This window comes from Nelumbo nucifera, chromosome 3, assembly GCF_055504915.1.
Source record: "Nelumbo nucifera cultivar China Antique chromosome 3, China Antique-T2T, whole genome shotgun sequence".
NCBI classification, from domain to species: domain Eukaryota; kingdom Viridiplantae; phylum Streptophyta; class Magnoliopsida; order Proteales; family Nelumbonaceae; genus Nelumbo; species Nelumbo nucifera.
In genome coordinates this window covers 43,130,504-43,156,983 of record NC_142651.1, presented here as the reverse complement: position 1 = coordinate 43,156,983, position 26,480 = coordinate 43,130,504, and the positions used below count along the sequence as shown (strand labels likewise).

Below are 26,480 nucleotides of genomic sequence, written 5' to 3'. Positions count from 1 at the left end.
GGGTTTGAATATCTGAAAATTTTGTGACCAATCAATCCGTATCATAAAACATTATAATGGACCTCACAGTCCCATCCCACCATATATTGGGAACATTCCATCTTTTGTGTTCTTATTCATGGGGAGATGTTCCCAGTACATGATGGGATGGGGCTGTGAGGTCCATGCGAGGTGCGCTCTGTGAAGAATATATCCCGATTCATTTTAAAAATAATGAAATAGACTAAAACAGGCCAAAATAATGCAATAAGCACTTTTCAAAATGCATATAAACACTCCCTAACGGAGGCTTAATCGGTTTAGAACAACCAAACCCGGTCCTGGCCCATTCTATATGATTGGGTCGGTCGGTTTATGCCTCACCTCACGATCCAATTAATAAAGAGGTAGTAACAGTGGCATTGCTGTAATTTGGTCCAAGACCATTGGCAATTTAAAAACAGGATCCTATAAATAAACGACTGTCAAGAGACCGATGAAATTGGACTTTGTTGTCTCTTGCGGGGGGAGAGGGAGAGGGAGAGGGAGAGAGGGGACTCTGAGAGGGGGAAAACTGAAGGCAGACGCCAAGGCATCGGCTTCCACTGAAACCCTAAACCTAGAGGGTGAAGATGATGATGAGAGACGGAGATAACGAAACCCTAGGTAGGATGAACATGATGTCAGTAATGCCGTTGCAACTGAATCGAGCGGCGATCTCCGGCGAGGTTTCGACGCCGAGCATGCCTATGAAGGAGGACCGAATTCCCCAATGGGGCCATCAAGAAACCAGAGATTTCATTGCAATTCGCGCTGAGTTGGAGAGGGATTTCACGGTTGCTAAGCGGAATAAGACGCTCTGGGAGATTGTCGCGGCGAAGATGAAGGAGAGAGGATATAGAAGGACCCCTGATCAGTGCAAATGCAAATGGAAGAACCTCGTTAATCGCTATAAGGTCTGTATTCTATGCATTAAATTTCATTTGAAGAGCATAAATTGCAACGGAAATAGTTTCGCAGATCTTTTAAATGGCTCTTCTTTTTTGTTTGAATCTCGATTTCCATGCTTCTTCTTTGAATCAAATAAGACAAATAAAAGAGAACCTGATCAAATTTGGATTTTAGTACATTATTGTAGCTTTGAAAATCTTCGGGATTTAGACTTGATATTTGAATAGATGACTTTTTACATTAGAGAATGGTTGACAAGAGAAAGTTAAGATTCTTTTTCAGCAATTCGGTGGGTAAAATAACTGGATTTTTTTTTTTAATTTCTCTTGTAAGTTTTCTAACTTGTCCAGATTTCAGACCCCAATTATTTGATTTAATTAGTTAATTTGATTTATTTACAAACAGGGTAAAGAAACATCAGATCCAGAGAACGGCCGGCAATGCCCCTTCTTTGAGGAGATACACGCAGTTTTTATAGAACGAGCAAAGAACTTGCAGCGCTTACTCCATGAATCTGAGGCTGTGTCTGCTAGGCAAGCAAAGAAGAAGACAAAGAGATTGAGTGGTGATCAATCCTCCGATGGTTTCTCAGAGGACGACGACTCGGATGAAGATCACAGCGAAGAGGAGCGGCCTTCAAGGAGCAACCGGAAGAGAAAATCCGATAGGCGGACGACTACGTTGGACAAATCATTACCAGGGTCAAATTCTAACACTGGTAGCATTCAAGAGATGCTTAAAGAATTCTTTCAGCAGCAGCAGAGGATGGATATGCAATGGAGGGAGATGGTGGAGAGGCGGGCACAAGAGAGACAGATGTTGGAGCAGGAATGGCGGCAGTCGATGGCGAAGCTGGAGAGGGAGAGAATGCTTCTGGAACAGGCATGGAGGGAGAGAGAAGAGCAGAGGAGGATGAGAGAAGAGAGCCGCGCCGAGAAGCGGGATGCCCTATTAACAACTCTGCTGAATAAACTCCTACATGAAAATCATCATCATCGATAGAGACAATAAATTGATTTTAATTAAGTATCAAATGGAGCATTCTCCAGGTTCTAACTGAAAGCAGATGAGAAAAATTTGCTTATCTTCTGGGGAGACTGTAAAGAAGTGAAAAAGAATAAAAGAAAATTTATACAGCAAAGATATAAGTTGTTGTAATTGGGTTTATACACAGGAAGAAGAGAAACAAAAAAAAAAGCATTATAATTTGATTGAGAGTTCTGAACTTTTTTTTTCTGTAAGTGAGATCGAATTGTGTGTGAGCATTGTGAGGGATGGATGTTTGTTTATTTGTTTGTTAAGGAAGGCTTGTGATCATAGACAGTTGAGAAGTTTTTGAGGGATTCTAGTGAGGATTGAGACCCTGGCCCAAATTATTCCGACTCACTCAAGGACAAAAAAAAATAGAGGGCCCATTGCTTCAGACTGAAAGCAGAGGGAGAGAATGCTTCTGGAACAGGCATGGAGGGAGAGAGAAGAGCAGAGGAGGATGAGAGAAGAGAGCCGAGCCGAGAAGCGGGATGCCCTATTAACAACTCTGCAGAATAAACTCCTACATGAAAATCATCATCATCGATAGAGGACAAATAAATTGATTTTAATTAAGTATCAAATGGAGCATTCTCCAGGTTCTAACTGAAAGCAGATGAGAAAAATTTGCTTATCTTCTGGGGAGACTGTAAAGAAGTGAAAAAGAATAAAAGAAAATTTATACAGCAAAGATATAAGTTGTTGTAATTGGGTTTATACACGGGAAGAAGAGAAACAAAAAAAAAAGCATTATAATTTGATTGAGAGTTCTGAACTTTTTTTTTCTGTAAGTGAGATCGAATTGTGTGTGAGCATTGTGAGGGATGGATGTTTGTTTATTTGTTTGTTAAGGAAGGCTTGTGATCATAGACAGTTGAGAAGTTTTTGAGGGATTCTAGTGAGGATTGAGACCCTGGCCCAAATTATTCCGACACACTCAAGGACAAAAAAAAAAAAAATAGAGGGCCCATTGCTTCAGACTTGTTGATGATCAATTGAGTAATGGACGAATTGGTGGTGTCTGTGATGATGCGCAATTTGTGATGATGTGCAATCTAGTAGTCCTTGGTAGAAGCAAAGCAAAAGGATGTACATAGGAATCTGATGATGCGCAATCTGGTCGGTCTTAGCTGTCAACGACTTTGCCTCTGAACTGAGTAGCAGGGAACCTGAAACGGAGGAGATGAGGAAGCTCTAGGGGAACCCGGTGTAAAGGCTCCGAAGCTCAAGTTAGAATCCTTCGAAGGCAAGATAAAACCAGATAGCACAAAGTTTACATACCTCCTCTTTAGGGGGGTGGAGAGCCTTTTATAACCACCTCGCGCACTCACTCCTAGACTTCTGTCAGGTCGAGAATGATTACTTCCGTGCTTCTGCCAGTTCGGGCGTCATTGCCTCTGTTGGGGTAGAACCGTCATTGCTCTTTTTGTCGGAGCCGTCTCTGTAACTGGAGATGGCGGTGGCAGGTGACGATGGCAGGTGGCCGTTGAAGTGCGGCCGTCAAGTGTCAGATCCCAAGTCAGTCAGGTGCGCCGCCCCTGGATACGGACTCCTTCGGTGTCAGGTACAGTGTGGTTTGTTCAGTTCAATGCTCTGGAGGCGAAGTGCTTGGAGCGGTGTGCGAGGCGAAGTTTTAAGTTCGAATAGGGGGGGTGTCCCGAACTGCCATGAGACGGGCCAGTTCGGGTCACTACTTTGTGTGGCTCGGGGCCAAAGGGAGAGTTCGGGCTCCTCGTAGGGAGTTCGGGCTCTTAGTAGGGAGTTCGAGCTCTTAGTAGGGAGGTCGGGCTCCATTTAGGGAGTTCGAGCTCTTAGTAGGGAGGTCGGGCTCCTTTTAGGGAGTTCGGGCCCCTTGTAGGGAGTTCGGGCTCCTCTTAGGGAGTTGGTCTCCTTGAGGGGAGTTCGGTCTCCTCGAGGGGAGTTCGGACTACTGGTCTCTTCCCTTTGGTGTTTGCACCCTAGGCATGCTGCTTTAAGTGCCGAGCTACTTGTTCTTTGCCACGTGGCGTGATTGCGAAATCGAGCCAAATCTTCCTTCATCAATTGCCCCCCCCCACTCCTTGTGCTAAGGGTCTTGCCCTGGCGCGGGGAGTTCGTAAGGTGCCAGGTAGATTTTCCCTGCACTTTGAATCTTGGTTCTGACGGCGCAAGGTGCGTTGTCAGGGTTCCTTGGGTTTCTTCGAGCGTCCAAAAAGCGGGAAGCGCGCCGGCCTGCCTAAACGCTGATAGATGTGGCGGCGCGCGCTTTATTTCGAAATTTAAAAAAAGCGCACCACTTGGGAGGCGCGATAGCGGGCATCTTTTCAAATTTGAAAAAGACATGCCGCTGCCGCTTTTATTGAGGAGACGTGCACTGGCATTCCGTCAGTTTCGAAAAGATGTGCGCCGGCACTCTGTCAGTTTCAGAAAGACGTGCGCCAATCACGTCTCAGTCTCAGGGGACGTGCGGTCAGTGCGGTTGTAGGCCGTCGGATTGGCTTTGATCCAAGCCGTCGCTTTTCGGTCACTATGAGTATAAATAGCGGGAGGGACCCCAGTTGTTGTCACTTCTGTATTTCTCTCGAGCTCGCGTTCAAGTTTCAGCTCGCATCCAGTTCGCGTCCAGGTTTTTTCAGTTCGCACTCAAGGTCTTCCGCTCGTCCGAGCTCCTGTGGTCTACAACCTTTTTCCGGGTGAGTACTTTCCTGGATCCCATCTCACTCCCCGATGTCTAGCTTGGATGGCTCAGATAGTCCTTTCAGCAGGGGTCGGATGTTAGAGCTCGAGGTAGAGTTCGAGGAAGAGTTCGAGCTCGTAGGCCGAGGCGCTTCGAGTAGTTTGGCATCCACCTCTCGTCGGGGTCGGATGTTAGACAAGTTTGGTCCTTCGACCATGACGCCTGAGGAGCTCCAATCCCTCATTACCTACTATAACTTTCTCGGGGAGTACGCTTATTTCATACCTTCAGGTAGCTTTCCTTGGGAACACGGTCGTGATGAGATCGTGATATTCCGGGAGCAGCTCGCCGCGGGGCTGCGATTGCCTTTCCATCCCCTCCTTGTCGAAGTTTTGAACCACTTCGGCATGACGATCGGCCAGCTTCACCCGAACTCCATTCGAAATTTGGTGGGGACAATCTCCTTATTTTGTGAAGAGAGCTTTCCGTTGGACTTGGAGATTTTTTCTTCAATCTTGATGCTTAAGAAGCAAGCGGGTCCCCTCCTCGGGTGTAGGCGGGCATACTACTTGTCTCCTCGCCCGGGCTTTAAGCTTTTACATGAGCTCCCCAACAAAGTCCCAGCATGGAAGCGGGACAATTTCAGGGTGCGAAGTGTGCTGGAGTGGCCGTTTTAGACCGGGTGGGGGATGGCCGCTCCTGACTCCGGGGTCACGCTTGACAAAGAGACGGCGAAGGGCCTCCGGCAATGGGCGCGGCTTAGGCTGAAGTGTCAATAGTATCTAACGGAGGCCAAGCTCATTGCGGCCAGCCTGAGTTCGGGTAGGTTCTTCACTTAGAGATTTTGTCTTACTGTCTTTCTTGCTTTTTACTGACGGTGAACTTCTTTTCGCAGGTGTGATGGATTCTCGAGGGACCCGGGGTGGGCACTTGTTCCAAGGCATGAAGAGGAGAAAGCGGGTTGCCAAGCGAACTCACACCGAGATGCCCCGGGATGCGGAGCCCGAGGTGCTGGACTATCAGCCAGAAGATTTGCCCAGGGAGCCCGAGATGGTTCCTCCAATGCAGGAGCCGGCAGGGGGCCCTTATGCTGAGACTACCTACATAGGGGCTCCTACATACTCCGGTGCTCCTGCTTACTCCGGGTCTGCTCATACGTGAGCTGGGCCCTCGGGCTCGGGGGCCCCGAGGGATTTCAGGGGTGTGCTATCGCCGACCCATGCTCTTCAAAAGAGTAAGGAGACTATTTTCCCCAAGGAGGTCGCGGCGTGGATTGATCTCCCTCTGCATCAAGTGGCCTGTCGTGCCGTTACCCATGCCATGGTGGTAAGTGTTCTCCCTTTTTTAGAGCTCTTTGGCTTTCGTTTTGTTGGTTCTTTTGATCACTCGGTTCCTTTTGGTAGGTGAATTCTTCTATTCACGCCTTGGCGGCTCAAGTGGAGAGGAGCTCGAGGCAGGCGCGAGCTGTCGAAGAGGCTCGTCGTGCTACCGAGGAGGCTGCTCGTGCTGCCGAAGAGACTGCTCGTTTTTCATGGATCAAGCAAGCGAGGTCTCAGAGAGATGCCGAGGCCATGGGAGTGGTGGTGAAGCACATGGCGGACTTGAGGCTGGATCTGCAGCATCAGGTTGAGTACCTTCAGGAGGACATCAGGGAGAGGACGCAGATCTTTTCTCAAGGTATCGAAGATGCCAAGAAGAAGGCTGTCGATGAGTATATTGCTTCGCCGGGCTTTGATGATCTGATGGTGGATTCATACAGGAGGGGTTTTAAACTAAGCCGATGGATGATCCGGAATACATACCCCGAGCTCGATATTAGTGCCATATCCACTTCGCGCATAACTCAGGAGATGGCCAATGCTGCTGACGGTGAGCCAGACTCCGATGGTGAGGTGGGGCCTTCGGGTATTGTTGAAGTGCCTTCTGATAATGAAGAAATAGCTTCGGGCTTGTAATTTTTTTTTATGTACTACCTTACTTTTGAAATGGAATGACTTTTGGTTAACTGCTGGTTGTTCTTTCTCCCGAAGTGAGCATATTTGCAGAACTAATCAAACGTCCGATCTATTTCCTGTCCGGGCTACCGCACTCGCGCGGCCTATTTTGGTGGTGATTTTATCCACTTTGCTTGGCGGTCTATAGGTAGTATCGCCTTAGGTTGACGATGTTCCATGCTCTGGGTACTTGTTTTCCCTCTAAGGTTTCGAGCTCGTATGCCCCCCGAGTGCTTTCTTTACTCTGTAGGGTCCTTCCCAATTTGGTCCGAGTTTTCCCACGCCGGGTTCGGGTACCATGATCTTACGGAGAACCAGGTCGTTGACGCGGAAGCTCCTCTTCTTTACTCTGGTGTTATAGTACCGAGCTACCTTTTGCTGGTAGGCCGCAGTTCGGATGTGCACGAGGTCTCTTACCTCGTCTAGTAGGTCGAGGTTGGTGCGTAACTCGTCTCCGTTTGTCTGCTTGTCGTATGCTTCTAGTCGTAGCGTAGGTACTTCGATTTCCGCCGGGATTACCGCTTTGGTGCCGTTGGTGAGGTTAAAGGGGGTCTCTCCCGTAGCGGTTTTTTCCGTGGTTCGGTGAGCCCACAGGACACTTGGTAGCTCGTCCGCTCACAACCCTTTAGCTCGGCCTAGTCGTGCTTTCAGTCCGTGGAGGATGGCTCTGTTCATTACTTCTGTCTGACCGTTTGCCTGCGGGTGTGCAACCGACGTGAAGTTCTGACGAATTCCCATACTTTGACACCATTCTTGGAACTTGATATCCTCAAACTGTTTGCCGTTGTCGGAGATCAGTACCCGAGGTAGCCCGAAGCGACATACTATGTTCTTCCAAAAGAAGTTTTGTATGTTTCGGGCTGTAACTGTTGCCAGAGGTTCAGCTTCTATCCACTTTGTGAAGTAATCTACTGCCACCACTAGGAACTTTCTCCCACCTGTTGCTGGCGGGAATGGCCCCAGAAGGTCGATGCCCCATTGTGCAAAGGGCCATGGACTGGTGAGGTACTTGAGGTTGGCAACTGGCTGATGGTGGATATTGGCAAGCTTCTGACACCTGTCGCATTTTTTGACGAGCTCGACGGCTTCTGCCTTCATCGTTGGCCAGTAGTATCCTTGTCGAAGTGCCTTTTTAGCGAGGGCTCTGCCCCCCAGGTGTCCGCCGCACAAGCCTTCATGAGTGTCGCGGAGTACGAGCTCGGCTTCGGCAGGTCGCAAGCAACGCAGGTAGGGGAGCGTGTAGGATCGTCGGTACAACCGTTCGTCTATTATGACGTATTTGGCTGCTTGGCACTGCACCATCTATCAGGAAGCTCGCGAGTGGGTCGATCCAGCTCGGCTCTGCTTCAAAGACGGGAGCGACCTCTTCTGCCCCATCGAGAATGCTGGGCTGAGGTAAGTCCTCTATGTACACAGTTCTCTTGGTGTTGTGACTCGTGCTGGCTAACTGGGACAGGGCATCGGCCTCAGTGTTCTCTGACCTCAGGATTTGCCTGATGAAGTGTGACTGGAAGTTGAGCAGAACCTCCTTTACTTTTGCCAAGTATGCAATCATAGTGAGCTTGCGTGCTTCGTACTCGCCTATAACTTGGTTGACCACGAGCTGGGAATCATTGCAGATAACTACGTGCTTTGCTCCGACCTTGTGTGCTAGGTTCAGCCCGGCTATCAGTGCCTCGTACTCCACCTCGTTGTTGGATGCTGCGAACTCAAAGCGTAGTGCGTATTCCAATTTTGTTCCGCTCGGCTGCGTAGCATTATTCCAGCCCCGCTGCCCTGCTGGTTCGAGGAGCCATCTAAGTGAAGGATCCAGGGCTCCTCATCCCAGTTCGTGTTTGGCCTAACCAGGAGAGATGCTACACTGGCTGCTACTTCACGGAGTTTAGACTCTATTGGCTTGGGAGCTCTGAGCTTGCCCGAACTAGGGATCTCGGGCTCGACCGACTCAGGGGCTTCGAGGCTAAACGTGCACTCGGCGATAAAATCTACCAAGGCTTGGGCCTTAATAGTAGTTCTTGGCTTGTACTGGAGGTCATACTCGCTGAGTTCGATGGCCCATTTCGTCAGTCGACTGGAACCCTCGGGTTTGAGTAAAACTTGCCTCAGAGGTTTGTCAGTCAGGACGATGACGGTGTGAGCCTGGAAGTACGGGCGGAGTTTCCGAGCTGCTATCACCAGTGCGTATGCTAGTTTTTCTATCTGCGGGTATCTTGTCTCTGCTCCCTACAAAATTTTACTAACATAGTAGATGGGTCGCTAGACCCGGTCTGCTTCTTTTATTAGTACCGAACTGACCACCTCGTCGCTTGCCGAGAGGTATAGTTCTAAGACTTCGCCCTCCTCGGGCCGGGCTAAGGTTGGCACACTAGTGAGGTAACTTTTTAGCTTGTCAAACGCGAGCTGACAGCCTTGGGTCCATTCGAACCCTTTGCCTTTGATTACTTTGAAGAAAGGTAGGCAGCGGTCTGTTGATTTGGACATGAAGCGGCTTAGAGCGGCTATGCGGCCGTTTAGCCTCTGAACTTCTTTTACTTTCCGAGGGGGTCTCATATCTAGGATGGCTTTTATCTTGTCCGGGTTGGCCTCAATACCGCGCCGGTTGACAATGTACCCTAGGAATTTGCCCGAGGTGACGCCGAAGACACATTTGTTAGGGTTCAAGTTCATGCTAAATTGACGCAGGATTTGGAAGATAGAATCTAAGTCTTGTATTAATTCCTGTGAAAACTGTGTCTTGATGACCATGTCGTCTACATAACATTCTATCTTCGTGCCAATCAAGGGCCGAAATAGCCTATTTACAAGTCTTTGGAAGGTCGCCCCGACATTTTTTAATCCGAAGGGCATGACCTTGTAGCAGTACAGGCCGAACTCGGTTGTAGCCCGAGTAGGCATCCAGGAAGCTTAGCAACTCATGTCCCGAGGTCGCGTCCACTAGGCGGTCAATTTTGGGGAGGGGGAAGCAATCTTTTGGGCATGCTCGGTTTAGGTCGGTGTAGTCGACACACATGCGCCACTTGCCGTTCACCTTTTTTACCAGCACTGGGTTGGCCACCCAGCTCGGGTAATGGACTTCCCTTATGAAGTCTGCTGCGAGGAGCTTCTCGACCTCCTCGTTGACCGCCCTCCAGCGCCCTGGGGCTAAGTTGCGTTTCTTCTGTCTAACGGGTCTGACTACAAGGTCAATATTAAGTTTGTGAGTTATCAGGCTAGGGCTAATACCGGGCATGTCGGCCACGGACCAGGCAAAAACATCTAAATTTTGAAGTAAAAAAACTCACTGGTTTGGTTCGTAAGGGTTCCTCAACGGAAGCACCGATCTGTAGTGTGCGAGCTAGGTCCGTAGCCGAAGTTGGGACTACGACCGTTTCCTCTGTGGGCGAAGCTCGTTCCTCGCCTTGCTCCGCAGGCCGCTCCAGTTCAAGGTCGTCGGCCACCTTGGTTTTTCCCTTCAGGGCGGCAACATAACACTTACGGGACTCGAGCTGGTTGCCCCGCACTACTCCCACACCGAAGTCCGTAGGGAACTTCATGGCCAAATAGTAGGTGGAGACCACCGCCCGTAGGATATGCGTGATTGGCCGCCCTATTATGGCATTGTATGGGGAGGGGGTCGCGACCACTAGGAAATCATGGTTGAGTCTGACCGCACAAGGCCATGTGCTGACTTCCACAGGTACTGTTATTTTTTCGAGGGGCCTGACTTCCTCTCCACTGAAACCCACCAGAGGAGTTTTCACAGGCTTCAGCTCGCTCCTCTGTAACTGTAGCTGGTCAAATGCTGATTTGAAGAGGATGTCCGCTGAGTTGCCCGAATCTACGAGTACGCGTCTGACCTCGAAGTCGCTGATCCTTAGTTTAATGACAAGCGCATCATCGTGGGGGTAGTGGACTCCTCGCACGTCGTCTTCCGTGAAGAAGATTGGTTCTTCGGTCTTTGGCCTTTTTGGGGGGTTCCGTTCCTCGAGGGCCACTTCGCGAACTAAAGTCCGGGCTGCTGCTGAGGTACACCCTGCTACCACCAAACCTCCCACAATTACATGGATGGTTCCCCGAACTGGCCTCTCTTCCCGAGGCTGTCGCTGCAACGGTTCGGCAGGTCTGTTGCTAGATTCGGGGGCATCCTTTTCGTGCTCCCCTTGCCGATCTGCCTTATTGTTATTATTGTTATGTTGTACAAAATTTCTTAAGTATCCACGACGGATGAGTCCCTCTATCTCGTCCCGGAGATTATTACACTGCTCGGTACTATGACCATGGTCTCTATGGAAACCACAATACAAATTCTTATTTCTCTCTTTCGGATTTCCCTTTAGGCGAGGTGGCCACTTCACGTATAGGGCGTCCTTGATCGTCATTAAGATCTCGGTCCGCCTCGTTTTTAGCGGCGTGTAATCCGTCCAAACTGCTAGGGGAGATCGAAACGAATGGTTCGGCTTCTGCTCCCGGGCTGGGTTTTTCCTGTCGACTGGGTTGGAGGGCTCGCCTTCCCTCTTTCTTTTCTCGTTCCCACCTTCGGTTCATTGGTTGATTTCTTCCTCTGTCCTCATGAACTTGTCCACGAGCTTGAAGAATTCAGCCACGGTTGTAGGTTGGTTAGCTACCATGTGCCATTTGAACTCTTTGTGCGTTACTCCTCTTTTGGCCGCCGCGAGTTGCACCGCGGGGTCTAACCGCGGTATCTGCAAGCATGCTTCATTGAATCGCTTGATGTAGCCCCGGATGGATTCTCCTTCCCTCTGGACTACTCTGAAGATGCTTTCCTCTGTTCTGGGGCACCGTTTGCTGGTGACAAAGTGTGCATTGAAGACCTGCACGAACTGGGCCCAACACTTTATCGACCCGGGGACCAGGTTCCTGTACCAAGTGCGGGCTACCCCCCTGAAGGTGGTGGTGAAGGCCACGCACATGCACGATTCGTTGGCCCTGGCGAGGTGCATTTGGGACTGGAAAGCATCCACATGGTCGTTGGGGTCGAAGGACCCGTCATACTTGTCCAAAGGTGGGAGCTTGAAATCTCTAGGCAAGGGGACCGCCAGGAGTTCTGATGCGAGGGGGGAAGGAACTGAGAGAATCGGGGCAGCTCCTACCTCGTCCGAGCTCGTCTCTTCTTTGACTCTGAGCTCTGACAAGACACGGGTGGCAGTTCGGCGACTTCGCTGGCACCTTCGTTGTTGAGTGGGCCTGGTACTGGCGCTGCTGGCCTCCGTGTTGCCGAGGTCGATGGGCTCGGAATGCTAGTAGTCTGCTGCCAGGGCGCCGAATCGGTTTTCCGTGAGCGGAAACTCGGGCTTGGAGCGTCGAGGTGCCGATCTTGCAAGCGAGGTTCCCGACCCGCCTACGAGCTGCGAGGCGGGGATGATTTTTCTCTCTCTTCGGCCTGGGGACGAGGCCTGGCTGTTAGGGGGGTTCTGGGGCCGGGAGGCATTTCCTTGGTGGGGGCGTCCATCTTGCGGGGAGGCCTTAACTGGCCTCGGAGCAGGGTGCCGAGGTGGAAGTAGTGGTTGGTTCAGCAGTAGTTGGGGGAACTGCTGTTGATAGTGATACTGGGAGATGTTGTGCAGTACTTGGTGTTGATGAAGCTGGTGTTGCTGGAACTGTTGCATTTGGGCTTGCATTGCCCGCACGCATTGCATCAGGTCGTCCAACTGGTTTTGGCTGGCTGCCAGGGGGACGACAGTTGGTTCAGTAAAGGTTGTCTCAATAGGGGGAGGAAAGGGGATGCTCGTGGCAGGAAGGTTTACGGGTGCCACTGCTTGTGGTGCATTCAAGCTGGGGATCCCATCCACCGAAAGGGGGATGGTGAACTGTCCAACGCACACCACGGGGACTTGAAGTTGTTCCCCAGTGGTGTTTGTCCCCGTGCCACGTCCGGCGTTGTTGGAAGAAGCCATGAGTGTTGGGTTTTTTTGAAGAAAAGAGGTTATGAGAGTTTGGAGGGAGGCTTTTTGAAGCATTCCCACAGACGACGCCTCTGAACTGAGTAGCAGGGAACCTGAAACGGAGGAGATGAGGAAGCTCCGGGGGAACCCGGTGTAAAGGCTCCGAAGCTCAAGTTAGAATCCTTCGAAGGCAAGATAAAACCAGATAGCGCAAAGTTTGCATACCTCCTCTTTAGGGGGTGGAGAGCCTTTTATAACCACCTCGCGCACTCACTCCTAGACTTCTGTCATGTCAGGAATGATTACTTCCGTGCTTCTGCCAGTTCGGGCGTCATTGCCTCTACTGGGGCAAAACCATCACTGCTCTTTTTGTCGGAGCCGTCTCTGTAACTAGAGATGGCGGTGGCAGGTGACGGTGGCAGGTGGCCGTTGAAGTGCGGCCGTCAAGCGTCAGATCCCAAGTCAGTCAGGTGCGCCGCCCCTGGATACGGACTCCTTCGGTGTCAGGTACGGTGTGGTTTGTCCAGTTCAATGCTCTGGAGGCGAAGTGCTTGGACAGGTGTGCGAGGCGAAGTCTTGAGTTCGGATAGGGGGGTGTCCCGAACTGCCATGAGATGGGCCAGTTCGGGTCACTACTTTGTGTGGCTCGGGGCCAAAGGGAGAGTTCGGGCTCCTCGTAGGGAGTTCGGCTCTTAGTAGGGAGTTCAAGCTCTTAGTAGGGAAGTCGGGCTCCTTTTAGGGAGTTCGAGCTCTTAGTAGGGAGTTCGGGCTCCTTTTAGGGAGTTCGGGCCCCTTGTAGGGAGTTCGGGCTCCTCTTAGGGAGTTGGTCTCCTCGAGGGGAGTTCGGTCTCCTCGAGGGGAGTTCAGACTACTGGTCTCTTCCCTTTGGTGTTTGCACCCTGGGTATGCTGTTTTAAGTGTCGAGCTACTTATTTTTTGCCACGTGGCGTGATTGCAAGGTCGAGTCAAATCTTCCTTCATCAGAATCTGTTTGGATTGTAAGTTGATTCCAAAGTTCTGTATGCTTAATCTGATGTAGGTCTCATTTCAACCATACACTAGAATCAAATCAAAATCTGGGTTCCAAACTTCTTATTTCAACTATATACTATAAACTTCTTCTTCTATAAAAGGCAGCCCCGCCAATGCGGGTCACGTATACAACCTTACCCCTGCAATTGAGCACACCCAACTCTGTTTCCAAAAACTCTTTATCTATCAAAAGGAAAAGGTAAAGGCTAGAATTTGTGAATTTTATGACATGAGAATGACCTCTGACCACACAATCACCCTTGTATTGGTATGCGTTCCTCGTTATTGATATCATATTGGCGCCCCACAAGTGCCCCACTGCACCTCCCAGGAGATGTTTCCAAATGCCCGCTGGGATGTGCATGTGGGGCGCCCTCTGTTGGGTGCCAATGTGATCTCCTCGTTATGTCATTAGGTTTTACACAGTTTGTGGTTGAGTTTAGGGGCTTGTTTGTTTGCATTGAAATTTGACATCTGAATGACTTAAAAACTATAATAATTACATTTAGAGATGCATTTGAATTATGAATTTTTCTTGGTTTTAAAGTTTGACATGGTATTTTGAAATTTGAATGCTCTATTTTGAACAAAGGCAGTTAAGCATTTTAACGCTAGATATGAAAAAGTTTGTTACTTTGTTTAACTATTTAACGAAGCCCCATTAGCTATCTTCTGCATGTCACAAGGGTACCCATTTCCTGTGACCCACATGGACTATAGCTTTCAAATTACAATAACCTTTTATTTTAAATTTTTAATAATTAAAAACAACAACAATAATAATAATAAAGAGCAACAAAAACAACAACAATAATAGTTTTGTCTAATTTAATTTAATAATGGATTATAAAATTAATTATTTTAATAATTAAAACAATTTTAATATTTCAAATAGTTATTTTTAATAATTAAAATAGCCTTTTTAATCATTAATTATTATTTAAATAATTAAACAAATTAAAAATTATTAAAGTATATTAATATTTAATAACAAAAATAATAATTACATAATTATTTAATTAATATATTAAAACTCTTAATTATTTTAATAATTAAGATGATTATATTAATGATTAATTCTTAATTAATTAAACATACCTATAAATATTAACAATAAATAATTAGTAAACATTATAAATTAAAATAATTATTTTATATTGGTGATTATTTATTATTTATATTATAAATTATTGAATAATTATTATTTACTTATTTAATTTTTATTACATAAAATAGAATATTATGTACTAAATATTTATTAATAACTAATTACTCATTTTAATTAATAATGATTAATTGGTTCAGTAATTGGCAATTAATTCATTAATAATTATGCAATTAGTTTATAAATAGTTATTCTAATTGATTAATAAGAAATAACTATCATTAATTATTAATAATTAATAATAATAATTTTCATTAATTATTAATAATGAACATAGTTACAAGTTATGTACCTATTAGAATCATTGTTTATAATTAAGGTTTTTTATCAATTATAATAATGATGAAGGTTTTTTATTAATAATAAAGGTTTATTGTTGTTGTTGTTATTGTTATTATTATTATTACTATTACTATTATTATTATTATTATTATTATTATTATTAAAGGTTTTTTATTATACAGAAACACATAATATGCATGTTTGTGCATTGGGTGTATCAATACTTTAAACACTGAATTTCCCATTATCAAACATATGATTTTGCCATCAACCAAAATCAAACTTCACCATCTCAGCTATTTATTTATTTTTTTTTGGAGAATGATGGTTCAGCCCAGGGTAAGAATTTGTAGGCTCAAAGTACATTTGGGGTAGGTGCCAGCTTGGAATTGATGCCAATACACAGGCAGGTATGAGTGCATAGAGTGTGGGTTTTTGACCTTTTAAATGTTTATAGCTCTGCAGTGGAAATCAGAAATCTGCATTTGGCCTATCTGTACTTCTCCGTTTATTTTTTGCTTTAAAAGCTCAGCTTTAACACCGTCAGGGGTTAGAAATTATATAGTACACGGGGCAACGTTGTAAAAAATATATAGTACATGGTGATGATCAATAACCATTGGCTTTAGGATATGACATTCTAGACTTTATTCCTAATTTAGCCTGCAAATATTAGCTCTCCTCTAAGATTACATCAGAGAACTATTTGAGCCCAAAAAACCGGTTTCTGTAATCTTAATTAGGCCAGATATAAACAAGGTTTAGCAATGGACCGGCATCTTCCATCATGAACTAGTCTTTAGTAGGCATTGGTAGGAGTGGCAATTGGGCGGGTTGGGTTGGGTTTGGTTTGGGTTGAGTTTCAACCCAATCCATCTAACCCGCCAACCCATTAATGACCTAGTTATATAAAATTAAATGGGTTGGGTTCAACCCAAACCCGCTTTAACCCAATCCAACCCGCCCAAACCCATTAATCTTATATTTATTGACTTAAAAAAGAAACTCTCCCTCTCTTAACAAATAAGTTGGTTGTAGCTTGGTGGTTATTATAGTTACTATTTACATAAGTGGTGAAGGTTCAAATCACATTACATTTATGTTATTTTTACACAAGTGGCGAAGCCATTTGACTATGTTCGAATTCCGGGTTTGACCGAACCACTTAGGTTCAAAACCGGTCAGACCAATTTAAACCACTTAAGTTCAAGGGTGGTTGAACCATTTAGATCTGTATCAGTCTGGTCAGACTAGACCGGTTCAGTCAATGGTGGATTGACTTGGACCGAACCATATCAGGTTTGTGCACAGGCTCAGGACCGGACCGGCTGACCTTCGGATCGGGTCATGCTACTGTTGATCGGGCGAACGGTTTAGACCGGGCAAAGCACGCAGAGGCTGAATCATCTAGCTCAAGCCGTTCAGATTCGGGTCAACCCGGATTGATTTCTATTGGGTCGGGTCGGACTTTGTGAATATTGGTTGGACTGGATTACCCAAATTGGACAGAGCAAGCTGTCACGGGGCTAATCGACGAGGCCCCGTGCGGCGCTCAATGGGGTCGAGAAAGCCTACAAATGCAAGCAACAACACACAAAAGGCAACAAGAAGGCACACAAATTAGACAAAAGGCAACTTGTATTGCATTAATCAGTGGTAAGCACAAGCACACAGTACAGTGTCGAGGGGATCTCATGCTTAACCTTTACACGCTTATGAGCTCACTCGACTACCTACCTCCCCTCAAAAAGTACGTTAAGCTTTTGGGGGAGTGACAATAAGAAACATCAAAAAGGTGAAAAAGCATACTACAGTATTACAATAATGCCATTGGCAATCCCCCATACAAAAGTACATGCATAGCCCACCCATGACACACACTTGGACGCTGGAGTGGCGGCTGTAGGCACGGTGGTTGGCACTTGATGGCGCGGTGAAGAGAACACTTGTTACAGTCTCCCCCACTCAATTCAACCTTCATCCTCGAAGATTAGCTTCTGCTTAAGGCTTGAACTTGTTGTGGTGAAGGAAGGTTCTTCGACTGTTCCATGAACCAGGTTTCTTCCAAGGCCCAGATAGTAGGTTGGGTAGATTGTTGGTGGATGTTCTTGATGGTGGGAAAACCTATGGCTAGTCCCTAAGTTAAGTCCCTGCTTGGTTGCTTCAAAGTAGGATTTTGACTTGTTCCTGATGGTGGTAGGAAAGTTGGTGGCCAACGCTGGGTCAAGATGGTATTTTGTATTGTTAGGGTGTTGGTTCCCATTGATTTTTCCCCAAGGGTGACTCACAAGGCTACTACGTGATTCAGTCTGAGGGATGGTGCGAAAGTGGTCCCTAGGCGGCTTGGGTGGCACTCGCTTTCCCTTGTGGTTGTGGTAGTAGGTGGGGGCGAACTTGGACACGGCCTTGGGTCTTCTGCTTTGCTTGATGGTTGTCGACGCGCACGAACTCTATTGCCGGAGAGGTGTAGACGGCTGGATGGCCTGCTGCTGTTGTAGTTGTTGGCTTGAGGGGCGGCGACTTCTTCAGCTAGTGGAGTGGGGAACTTCTCTGCTTCCTTCATGTTGGCATTGAACAAGGCTTCTTCGTGAAAAAGTTGTAGTGTAGAAACTTGCTTCCCATGAACCCTAGTAGAAGTCGTAACTGGTACCATGCAAGGGGAGCGCTCGTCCAAGATGCACAGAGAGTTGAAGTGAAGCAGGAGTGCTGCTTCTGCTTGTCTCATGAAGTCCATTCCCAAGACAACTCGGAAGTCATCCAGGGGTACCACTGAAAGATTAATCTTACTTGTACACGACCCAACTTGGAGGTCAACCCCACGAGCTATGCCTTCAATCGCCTTTGCCCCGGAGTTTACGGCCTTGATCCACCATGTCTCTTTCACAGTGTTCAGATTGAGTCGCTTAGCCTCGGCAACTGAAATGAAGTTGTGGGAGGCCCCTGTATCAACAAGGGCTTGAGTCGGCTTCCCGCCGAGGAGGATGTCTACATACTTCAGCCCCCTTTGGGCTTTCTTTGGCCTTCCATGATTGGCCTCTTTCTTCACCATGGTGTTGAAGAGTTGAAGGGCGCCCACTCTTGGCGCCTACACAGACTTTGCCTCATCACTTTGCCCGTCATCACTGAGCTTGGCGACAAGGGCATTGATCTTCTTCTTGGTTGGGCTGTTGCGAACCAAGTGATTTCCCCCACAAAGGAAGCAAGAAATTGGGGACCCAGTGGTTGGGCTTGTAATGGTGCTGAGGACCTTGCTCTCCTTGTGGCTTCTTCCCATAGTCTTGTCCTGCTGGCTTGTTGAAGCTGGAGTTGTCGTACGGAGGGTGTGAGCGACTTACTCCCTCACTCAAATTAGGGGAACACGGGCTTTCTGGCTTAGGGGCTTCTTCATCTGACAAGCTGGTCTCATTGAGTTGCTCTGCCACTGCCATTGCCGTGGCGAGATCCTGTACGTTGCAGCGTTGGAGTTCTAGTTCGGCCCATGGCTTCAGTCCGTCCATGAAGTTTAATAGTAGATCCTTGTCGAACATGTCCGTGATCTCTAAGGTAAGGGCTGAAAACTCTTTAACATAATCGTGGAGTGAGTCCCTTGCTTGAGTGCTTTCAACTTCTTCCGCGCCAGGTACTCCACGTTCTCTGGGTAGAATTGCCGCTTTAGTTCTTGCTTGAAATCAACCCATGTCTCAATGGTGCACGTACCCCATCCAATGTCTTGGCATCGCCTGCGCCACCATAGCATAGCAATGTCAGTCAAATACATGATCACTGTACGAATTTGCGTTAGGTCATCATCAATGCCAGCGGCACAAAAATATTGTTCCATTTGCCATAAGAAGTTGTCAAGTTCTCTAGCATCTCGGGAGCCGGCATAAGGTGTGGGCTCCTGAATCTTCACACGAGCAAGGACCAGTGTTGTGGAGGGGCTTGGAGTGCTGGCCACTAATCTCTTGAGGAGCGTCATGTCTCCTCTTAGTTCATCCAATTGAGTCTGGAGGTCGGAAGGAGAGGCCATGGCTACTTTCATGGCCACCCATTCAGCTCTCATCTCATCCACCTGGTCTTGGATGTCGGATCGAGATGAGCTCCCTTCTTGTCAAGATTTTGTTCCAAGGACTTCCTTGAGGGTTCTATTCAGGACGTCTTGGACCTCGTTCATAATGCCATTTAAACGGGCTTCTAGCTCCACCATGGAGCTCTCAATTGTTTCCACATTCAAGTGGATTTCTTCTACTCGGTCACGCATCTCCCCAACAGTCACTTCACAGCGAATGATGTGTGTGTCGAAGGCAACAAGCATGTCAACTGACTTGTCAGGCTTGCTTGTCTTGGATGTGCGACCCCTCGGGGCCTTCTCTGCAACGGCTTCATGACCTAGAGACTCATCAGTCTCCCTCGCATGGGCAAGGCCATGCCTAATCTCGTCGGTGAGTTCCTTGTTGTGCTTCATTGCGCCACCACTAGTGTTGCTATGCAAGGGTCACGAGCGTTGAGAAGCAACCTGCTTTGATACCAACTGTCATGGGGCTAATCGACGAGGCCCCGTGCAGCGCTCGATGGGGTCGAGAAAGCCTACAAATGCAAGCAACAACACACAAAAGGCAACAAGAAGGCACACAAATTAGACAAAAGGCAACATGTATTGCATTAATCAGTGGTAAGCACAAGCACATAGTACAGTGTCGAGGGGATCTCGTGCTTAACCTTCACACGTTTATGAGCTCACTCGACTACCTACCTCCCCCCTCAAAGAGTACGTTAAGCTTTTGGGGGAGTGACAATAAGAAACATAAAAAATGTGAAAAAGTATACTACAATATTACAATAATGCCATTGGCAATCCCCCATACAAAAGTACATGCATAGCCCACCCATGACACACTTGGACGCTGGAGTGGCGGCTGTAGGCACGGTGGTTGGCACTTGATGGCGCGGCGAAGAGAACACTTGTTACAAAGCGGCACCAAATCATCCTGCCCAGAGTCTATTTCGGATTCGGGTCGACCCGAATCAGTATATGTTGGGTCGGGTTAGACCGCATTGAACTGGTCCAAACTCGGGTCAAATTGATTTGGATTTATATTGGGTGAAGTGTATTGATTCAAGACAAAACTAAATTTAGTCAATAATTAATAGAAAATTAATGCATTAATTATAAATTATTTAATTCAAATGAAGAAAATTAAAAAAAAAAGACTAAGGAGTTAATTCTTATGTCTATAATGGTTAACCCAATGGTTATCCACAACCCAACCCAACCTAGCCCATTTAAATGGGTGGATTTGGTGATAGGTTGATCACACAACCCACCAACTAAATGGGCGGGTTGGGTTAAAAATTGCCACCCTTAGCATTGGACATGAATCAACAGTCTTATTTTCTAGGTTTGTCTTTGATCCCTGTTACTTTTCAATGTCACTTGCCATACAAGTTTTTTGAATATTTTCTTCTAAATTTGTATCAACTGTTAAGGCTGCGTTTGTTTGATATACAAATGCCGAATTAGGGTATTATGTATCCTGTTTCAAACTTATCAGCATTTATTTGACATGCAAAAAATATAATGATTAAGAGGTCAAAAATGTGTTTTCTAACATATTTGTATCTTGAGAACAAGGCATTACTGTACCCATTTTTTGATACATTTTTGTACTTTTCTGATAATTGGTGTATTTGACGAAAAGTTTAAGGCATTTAATAATATGGTCTACACTTTTCACCGATTTCAAACAAAAAGGAAGAATGCAAAAAATGGGTTACATTGTGAATTTACTTTACATTCTTGAACCAGAAAAAGGGTATTTATGCAGAATACATATTTACATTTACATCATAACCAAACACAGCCTTAATGAAAGAAAAAAAAAAAAAAAAGAAAAAAAAGAAAAACTTGTTTTAAGTCTTATTCAAACAAGTATTGGGCTTCTTGAGTTGGGTTGAGTATAGGTTGGGCTCAAGTTGGCTCATTGCACTCTGGATCTCCTAGCCACAAACCGTTTCCATATATATGCTGGTACACACAAAATACTACCGCCCAATATAGGGAACGTTTTCCCACAAATGACAAGGGGGAGATATTCTCAATGGGCGCCTGTGGTATCTTGTGGGTATGGATGTGGGAGCAATTTGTGGTTGTAGGTAGTAGATTTGAGCTTGGTCCAATATTCACTTCTGTTGTTTTTCTTATAAAAAAAAGGGTAAAATACTTGTACCTCCTTTGGGGATTTCAGTCATATACTTAGGCCTCTTAGGTTTAGATTTCTATTTGCTGAACACAAAGGCAGTGAGCAGACTGTGGAACCAACGATAACACTTTGTCACTAGTTCCCAGTCTACTTGTGACCCTTTATTTTCTGCCCTACTTTCTCATTAAGAAAAATTCCCCTATTGAGCCAACTTGCTTTTCTCAAGTCTCTATAGGTATCTGAATGGCATAAAGTGATGAGTGAAGAATTTGATGCTTCGATGAAAATGGAACTTGGACTCATTTTAAGAGTTTTGTTGTAAGAATTCTATTTTTTTAGTGAGGAAATTTGAAGAAAATTATAAATTAAAAAAGAAAAGAAAAATGGGGATTTATTGGATTAAACTTGTAAGGAAAAGTATACCAAAACATCCAATGCTGGGAAAAAGAAGGGGTCCATTTTCTTATATCCCAACTAGAAAAAGAAAAATAAAGAGAAAGGATAAAAGATGAAGGGCAATAATTGGCTTCTACTATGTTAGAGGACATGCACCCTGCCACCTTAAATTCCTAAACCCTAAATCTTTAATCCCTAATCCTAAATCTTAAACCCTAAAATTCTAAAAATTTAAACTCTAAACACTTATGCCCTAAATCCTAACACTAAATCTTAAACATTAAAATCTTAAAAATTTAAACTCTAAACACTTAAACCCTAAACCCTATGCCTCTAAACCTTAGCAATAAATCTTAAACATTAAAGTCCTAAAAATTTAAACTCTAAACACTTAAATCCTAAATCAAGAACTCTGAAATCTAAACTCTAAACCCTTAAACCCTAAACCCCTAAGGCTCTAAACTCTGGCACTAAATCTTAAACCCTAAAACCCTAAACATCTAAATCCTAAGCCTCTAAACCCTAATCCTAAATCTTAAATCCTAAACCTTAAAGTCTAATTAATAAACTCTAAACCCTTAAATCCTAACCCTAAATTCTAAATTCTAAACTCTTAAACTTTAAATCCCTAAACCCTAAAATTAGAATGTAAAATGACTATGGAAGGACACATGTCCTCCAACATGGTAGGAGCCAAGTATCTTCCAAAGGATGAAGGAGGGATAGGGGAAGAATGCAAAATAATTGAATTAACTAAAAACGAATACCCCTAGCTCATCTGAATTCCCAAGAAGTAAACCAAATTCCACAATTTCTGACTTCTCTTATCTCATTTACAGCAAGAAACAAAGCTTCTAAGATTGTGCCCAATACAGCTTCTTCCACACCATGAACACCACCGGGAGGGCCACTTGCAGCCATAACAAAGTGTTCAGGTCTCCTGCCCATGAGAATCCTACTTGCAGCCATAATACTACAACCATGCGTTGGAATCATTTCCCATATAAATACTTATATGTTGTAATTCATGGAGAGATATTTCTGATGTATCATGTGGGTGGGGAATGTGGGGCTACTGTTAAAAAAAAGTAACAAAAAACCAAAAGAGCCTGATTATTATTTTTCAGAAGACCAATCACGCTTAAATGAAAGTTCTATAATTTTTTCTTATTCTAAGATATGTAATATCAAACTGCGTTATTTCATAATTAATACATGATAACACCCAAAACTTAGACTTTTTTCACTTATTGAAAAGTAACTCATTATGCACCATCCAAATATAGTAAACGGCTACAGCAATCCGTTCCAAAAACTTCTATTTATACTCTTTATCAGCAAGGCTATTCACAAACAAATCCAATTCAACACAATTCCTGATGAAAATTGAACCTCATGGGATATAAACAAAGTAGCACTTTATAAATAAATAATTAACAGATTCAGTCTCAAAATCACAAACAGGGACCAACCATCCAAACAATATCATCTCTAAACAAATTAAAATTCGCTGATATGATAGACAAAAATCTTTCACCTTGAACTGACCCTTGGAATTTAGGGTCCAAACAACTTTATACATATTTCTCCCCTAAAGCACATGCGTATTACAGATATCCCTTACAAAGACATTATCATATATTCGGTCCCCCATTTTCCCCAAACAGATGCGGTGGACATATATAAAGGCAATGTGTCAAGTTGGCATTTTCCTACTTTCTGATTTCTTCTTGGTATTTATCTATTTTCTTAATTTTTTGTATTTTATTTTAAACATATGAAAAAGTAATCATTGTATATTTTGATTAGATCAATAAAATTGTACACTATTATAGAGAAAGAGACTTTTGGATTTTATAAGGCCTCTTATTTTAATGCATGTTATTATTACATTTAAAAGAGAGAAGGAGAGAGAATAGAAATACAACATAATGAAGTAAAATATTAATAAGTCAAATAAAATAAATAGGTTGGGGTTAAACAACCAAACATAAAACAACAAAAATAAAAATATTAATTTAAAAACCCATTAAACTTTCACTTAAAAAACAGACCATTAAGATCCATTTTCGATGAGACCGGTTTCCCATAAAAGGGTTCACATATAACTGTTTTAAAACGGATCCATTAAAACCGTATGCTAACCATGTAATATTATGGGTAATAATAATGATAACAACAACAACAACAACAACAATAATGAATTATCAAATAAATAATCATATTCATAATCATAAATAATAATAATCACAATCATAAATCAAATATATTGATAATAAAAAATTAATTTAAGTAATAATAATAATAAATTATTTAAATAATATAATGATAATAATCATTTATTTTAAATAATAAATTGTTAAAATATTAAATTAATAATAATAATAATAATGATTTAAATATAGAAAAATAGATAATAATAATATCATCATCATCATCATCAATAATAAATCATAAATTAGAGTAGTAATAATAATATATTATTAAATAACTTAAATAAAAATAATTATTAAATAATAGTAATAAATACATTAATAATATAAAATATTAATTTAAGTAATAATAATAATTTATTTTAAATAATAAATTGACTTTGTTTTGGCCATTCTTATTAGAGTTTATTTTAGCTTTTGGCAAAGTGATTAGACAATTCTTTTGATTGCTTCAATTTGTTTATAAGTCTTGATTATTTCTTTCGTGATTAACAAAACTCGTGTAGTAACTTACTAAAATTCCCGCGAGGGTTCATAGGTGCTCTAAAAAGCCTCAACACACAAGGCCAGCTCTGCATATTGAAAGAGTTGTTTTAACCATTTGAAAGACGTTTGTATAAAGAGCTTTAGCAATATTTCTCTAGATTAAAGAAATTAAGATGAATTAGGCCATGTTCGAGAGTACTTAAAAATAAGGGCTTATTTTTTAAGCCCAAATTTCTAACTTTTTTAAGTGCTTATACAATATGGACTTGTTCAATTTTTTTCTTTCAAAATTATCCCTAATTGAATTTTATAAAAGTGCTTTTTGTAAAAGTACTTTCATAAAAGTGCTTTTATTAAGTATTTTCATAAAAGTACTTCTATAAAAGTGCTTTCGTAATAAAAGTGCTGTTTTAAAGTGCTTTCGTAAAAGTACTTTTATAAAAGCACCTCTATAAAAGTGCTTGTGTAAAAGTACTTTTATAAAAATGCTTTCGTAAAATTTGAAAGAAAATGAAAGATAAAATAGTCACAAATGCTTATTTAAGTGCTTATTGGAGAAAAAGACTACAAAATGTCCAATTTGAAATAAATGCTAATTTTTTAAAATAAGCACTTAAAAAAGTTGGATACTAAATGCAAATAAGTACTTATTCAAGTATTTATTTTTAAGCACTTACTTATTTTTAACATAAGCAATCCCAAACATGGCCTTAAACCATTTAACAACATAAAAATAAATAAATTGCAGGTAGCAGACATCAAAGTTGGTTGAATATATAGGTGATTTTTGTTTGAATGTCAGTTTATGAAGATGGCCTCTTTATCAAGGTGTGCATGGGTAAGTATCCTCACATGTCATTGTCCGAGGCGAATAAGATTCCAAATGTGGGCCCCACCCAATGTGTTAAACTATTGTTGATCATTGTGGGTCCCACCCACTCCACCCCGAGTTGGGATGTGCTCCCAACAATCCCAAGATGATGTGTCCCCACATCTCACCATGAGATTAAGATCCGCCATAAGGTTGAGACCCACTATTTTTGAGAAGTGCACAAATAGATCATATTGGATTAATGATTTTGTTGGAAGCAGATCCGTTCTCTGCCACCCTATCATAACTAAAGAGTCATATTAATATGTAGAAAATACAATGAATTTTAGGGAGATTTATAGTTTACTCCCTCATATAAATTTTTATTGATTTTCTCAATGTATTGTCATAAATTTTCACCTATGCAATAGTATTCCTTTTAAATTGTGATAGATTACTCCATCTGTCACTATTTCTAATTGTACAAATTTATAAAATTTAGGGATAAATTGACTGCACTCCACCTCAGAATTCTAAATTCAACTGCAAGCCTACAACATTTCAAAATTATAATTAAACACCTCCACCTATAATACTCATATCCACCCGTGAATTAGCATCAATTCCGAACTGACACCTATCCCAACTGTACCGTGGAGCTAAGATTTGTTGGGATTGACTGAACAGTAAAAACCCCTAAAATAAATTATGAGGTGGAGGAATCTCACCAATTAAGTTCATGAGATCCAGCAAAATCCAATGTCATAGAGTGAAATACATGGTTGTATAATCGCAATTTATTAATGAATATGTTCTTTGTAGTGCGCTATATAGTAGCATTTGCTATAAAGAAAAAAGGCCCTTCTCGATGTAGAATTTGTGGAGTAGATTCACAATTATCATTATCTGAATAAGCATTTATTTTGGGCCAGGACCACACAAATAAGCACTTAATTGCAGTTGAGAAATAAAATTGAAATAATCACTTATTTAAGAAGCTTATTTTCAAGTGCTTATTTCCTTTTTGTCTTATTTCAGCGCGTCACATCATTTTAAAAATACATATACTACCCCTATTTAAAATAAGTATTTTTTCACCAAATGCTCATAAATGCTTATTAGAACAAATACCTGTTTTTAAGAACTTACTCAAAAATCATATATGTCAAGAACATGTGCAGGACGTATGACTTACACGTGGCCATATGGGTGTAATAATACTTACATCTTACCATTGAAATTTTGCATCTTATTCAGAGCAAGATGCCCTCATGTTTCTTTGGAAGAGTTAAGTGGTAAATTTCAACTCTCTTCTCCTCTGTTGATTAAAATTTCCCTCATGTCGGTGAATTGGGTTGTTTACGACCTTCTTTAGGTTTATCTAACATCTAACTAATTGCCCTTTTGTAATTTGAGGGGTAAGTT

General features: G+C 43.4%; 2 protein-coding genes across 2 annotated transcripts; both read left to right on the top strand.

The window, feature by feature from the left end:
• The first annotated feature begins 483 nt into the window (after positions 1-483).
• Positions 484-2,280, top strand: LOC104612912 (trihelix transcription factor GT-3b-like). Its single transcript, XM_010280573.3, has 2 exons — positions 484-935; positions 1,336-2,280. Exons 1-2 carry the CDS (start codon positions 612-614, stop codon positions 1,930-1,932), a joined length of 921 nt encoding a protein of 306 aa, XP_010278875.1. The 5' UTR covers positions 484-611; the 3' UTR covers positions 1,933-2,280.
• A 689-nt stretch (positions 2,281-2,969) lies between these two features.
• LOC148801160 (uncharacterized) lies at positions 2,970-6,610 on the top strand. Its single transcript, XM_088900003.1, has 2 exons — positions 2,970-5,941; positions 6,019-6,610. Exons 1-2 carry the CDS (start codon positions 5,936-5,938, stop codon positions 6,568-6,570), a joined length of 558 nt encoding a protein of 185 aa, XP_088756129.1. The 5' UTR covers positions 2,970-5,935; the 3' UTR covers positions 6,571-6,610.
• The last annotated feature ends 19,870 nt before the right edge of the window (positions 6,611-26,480 follow it).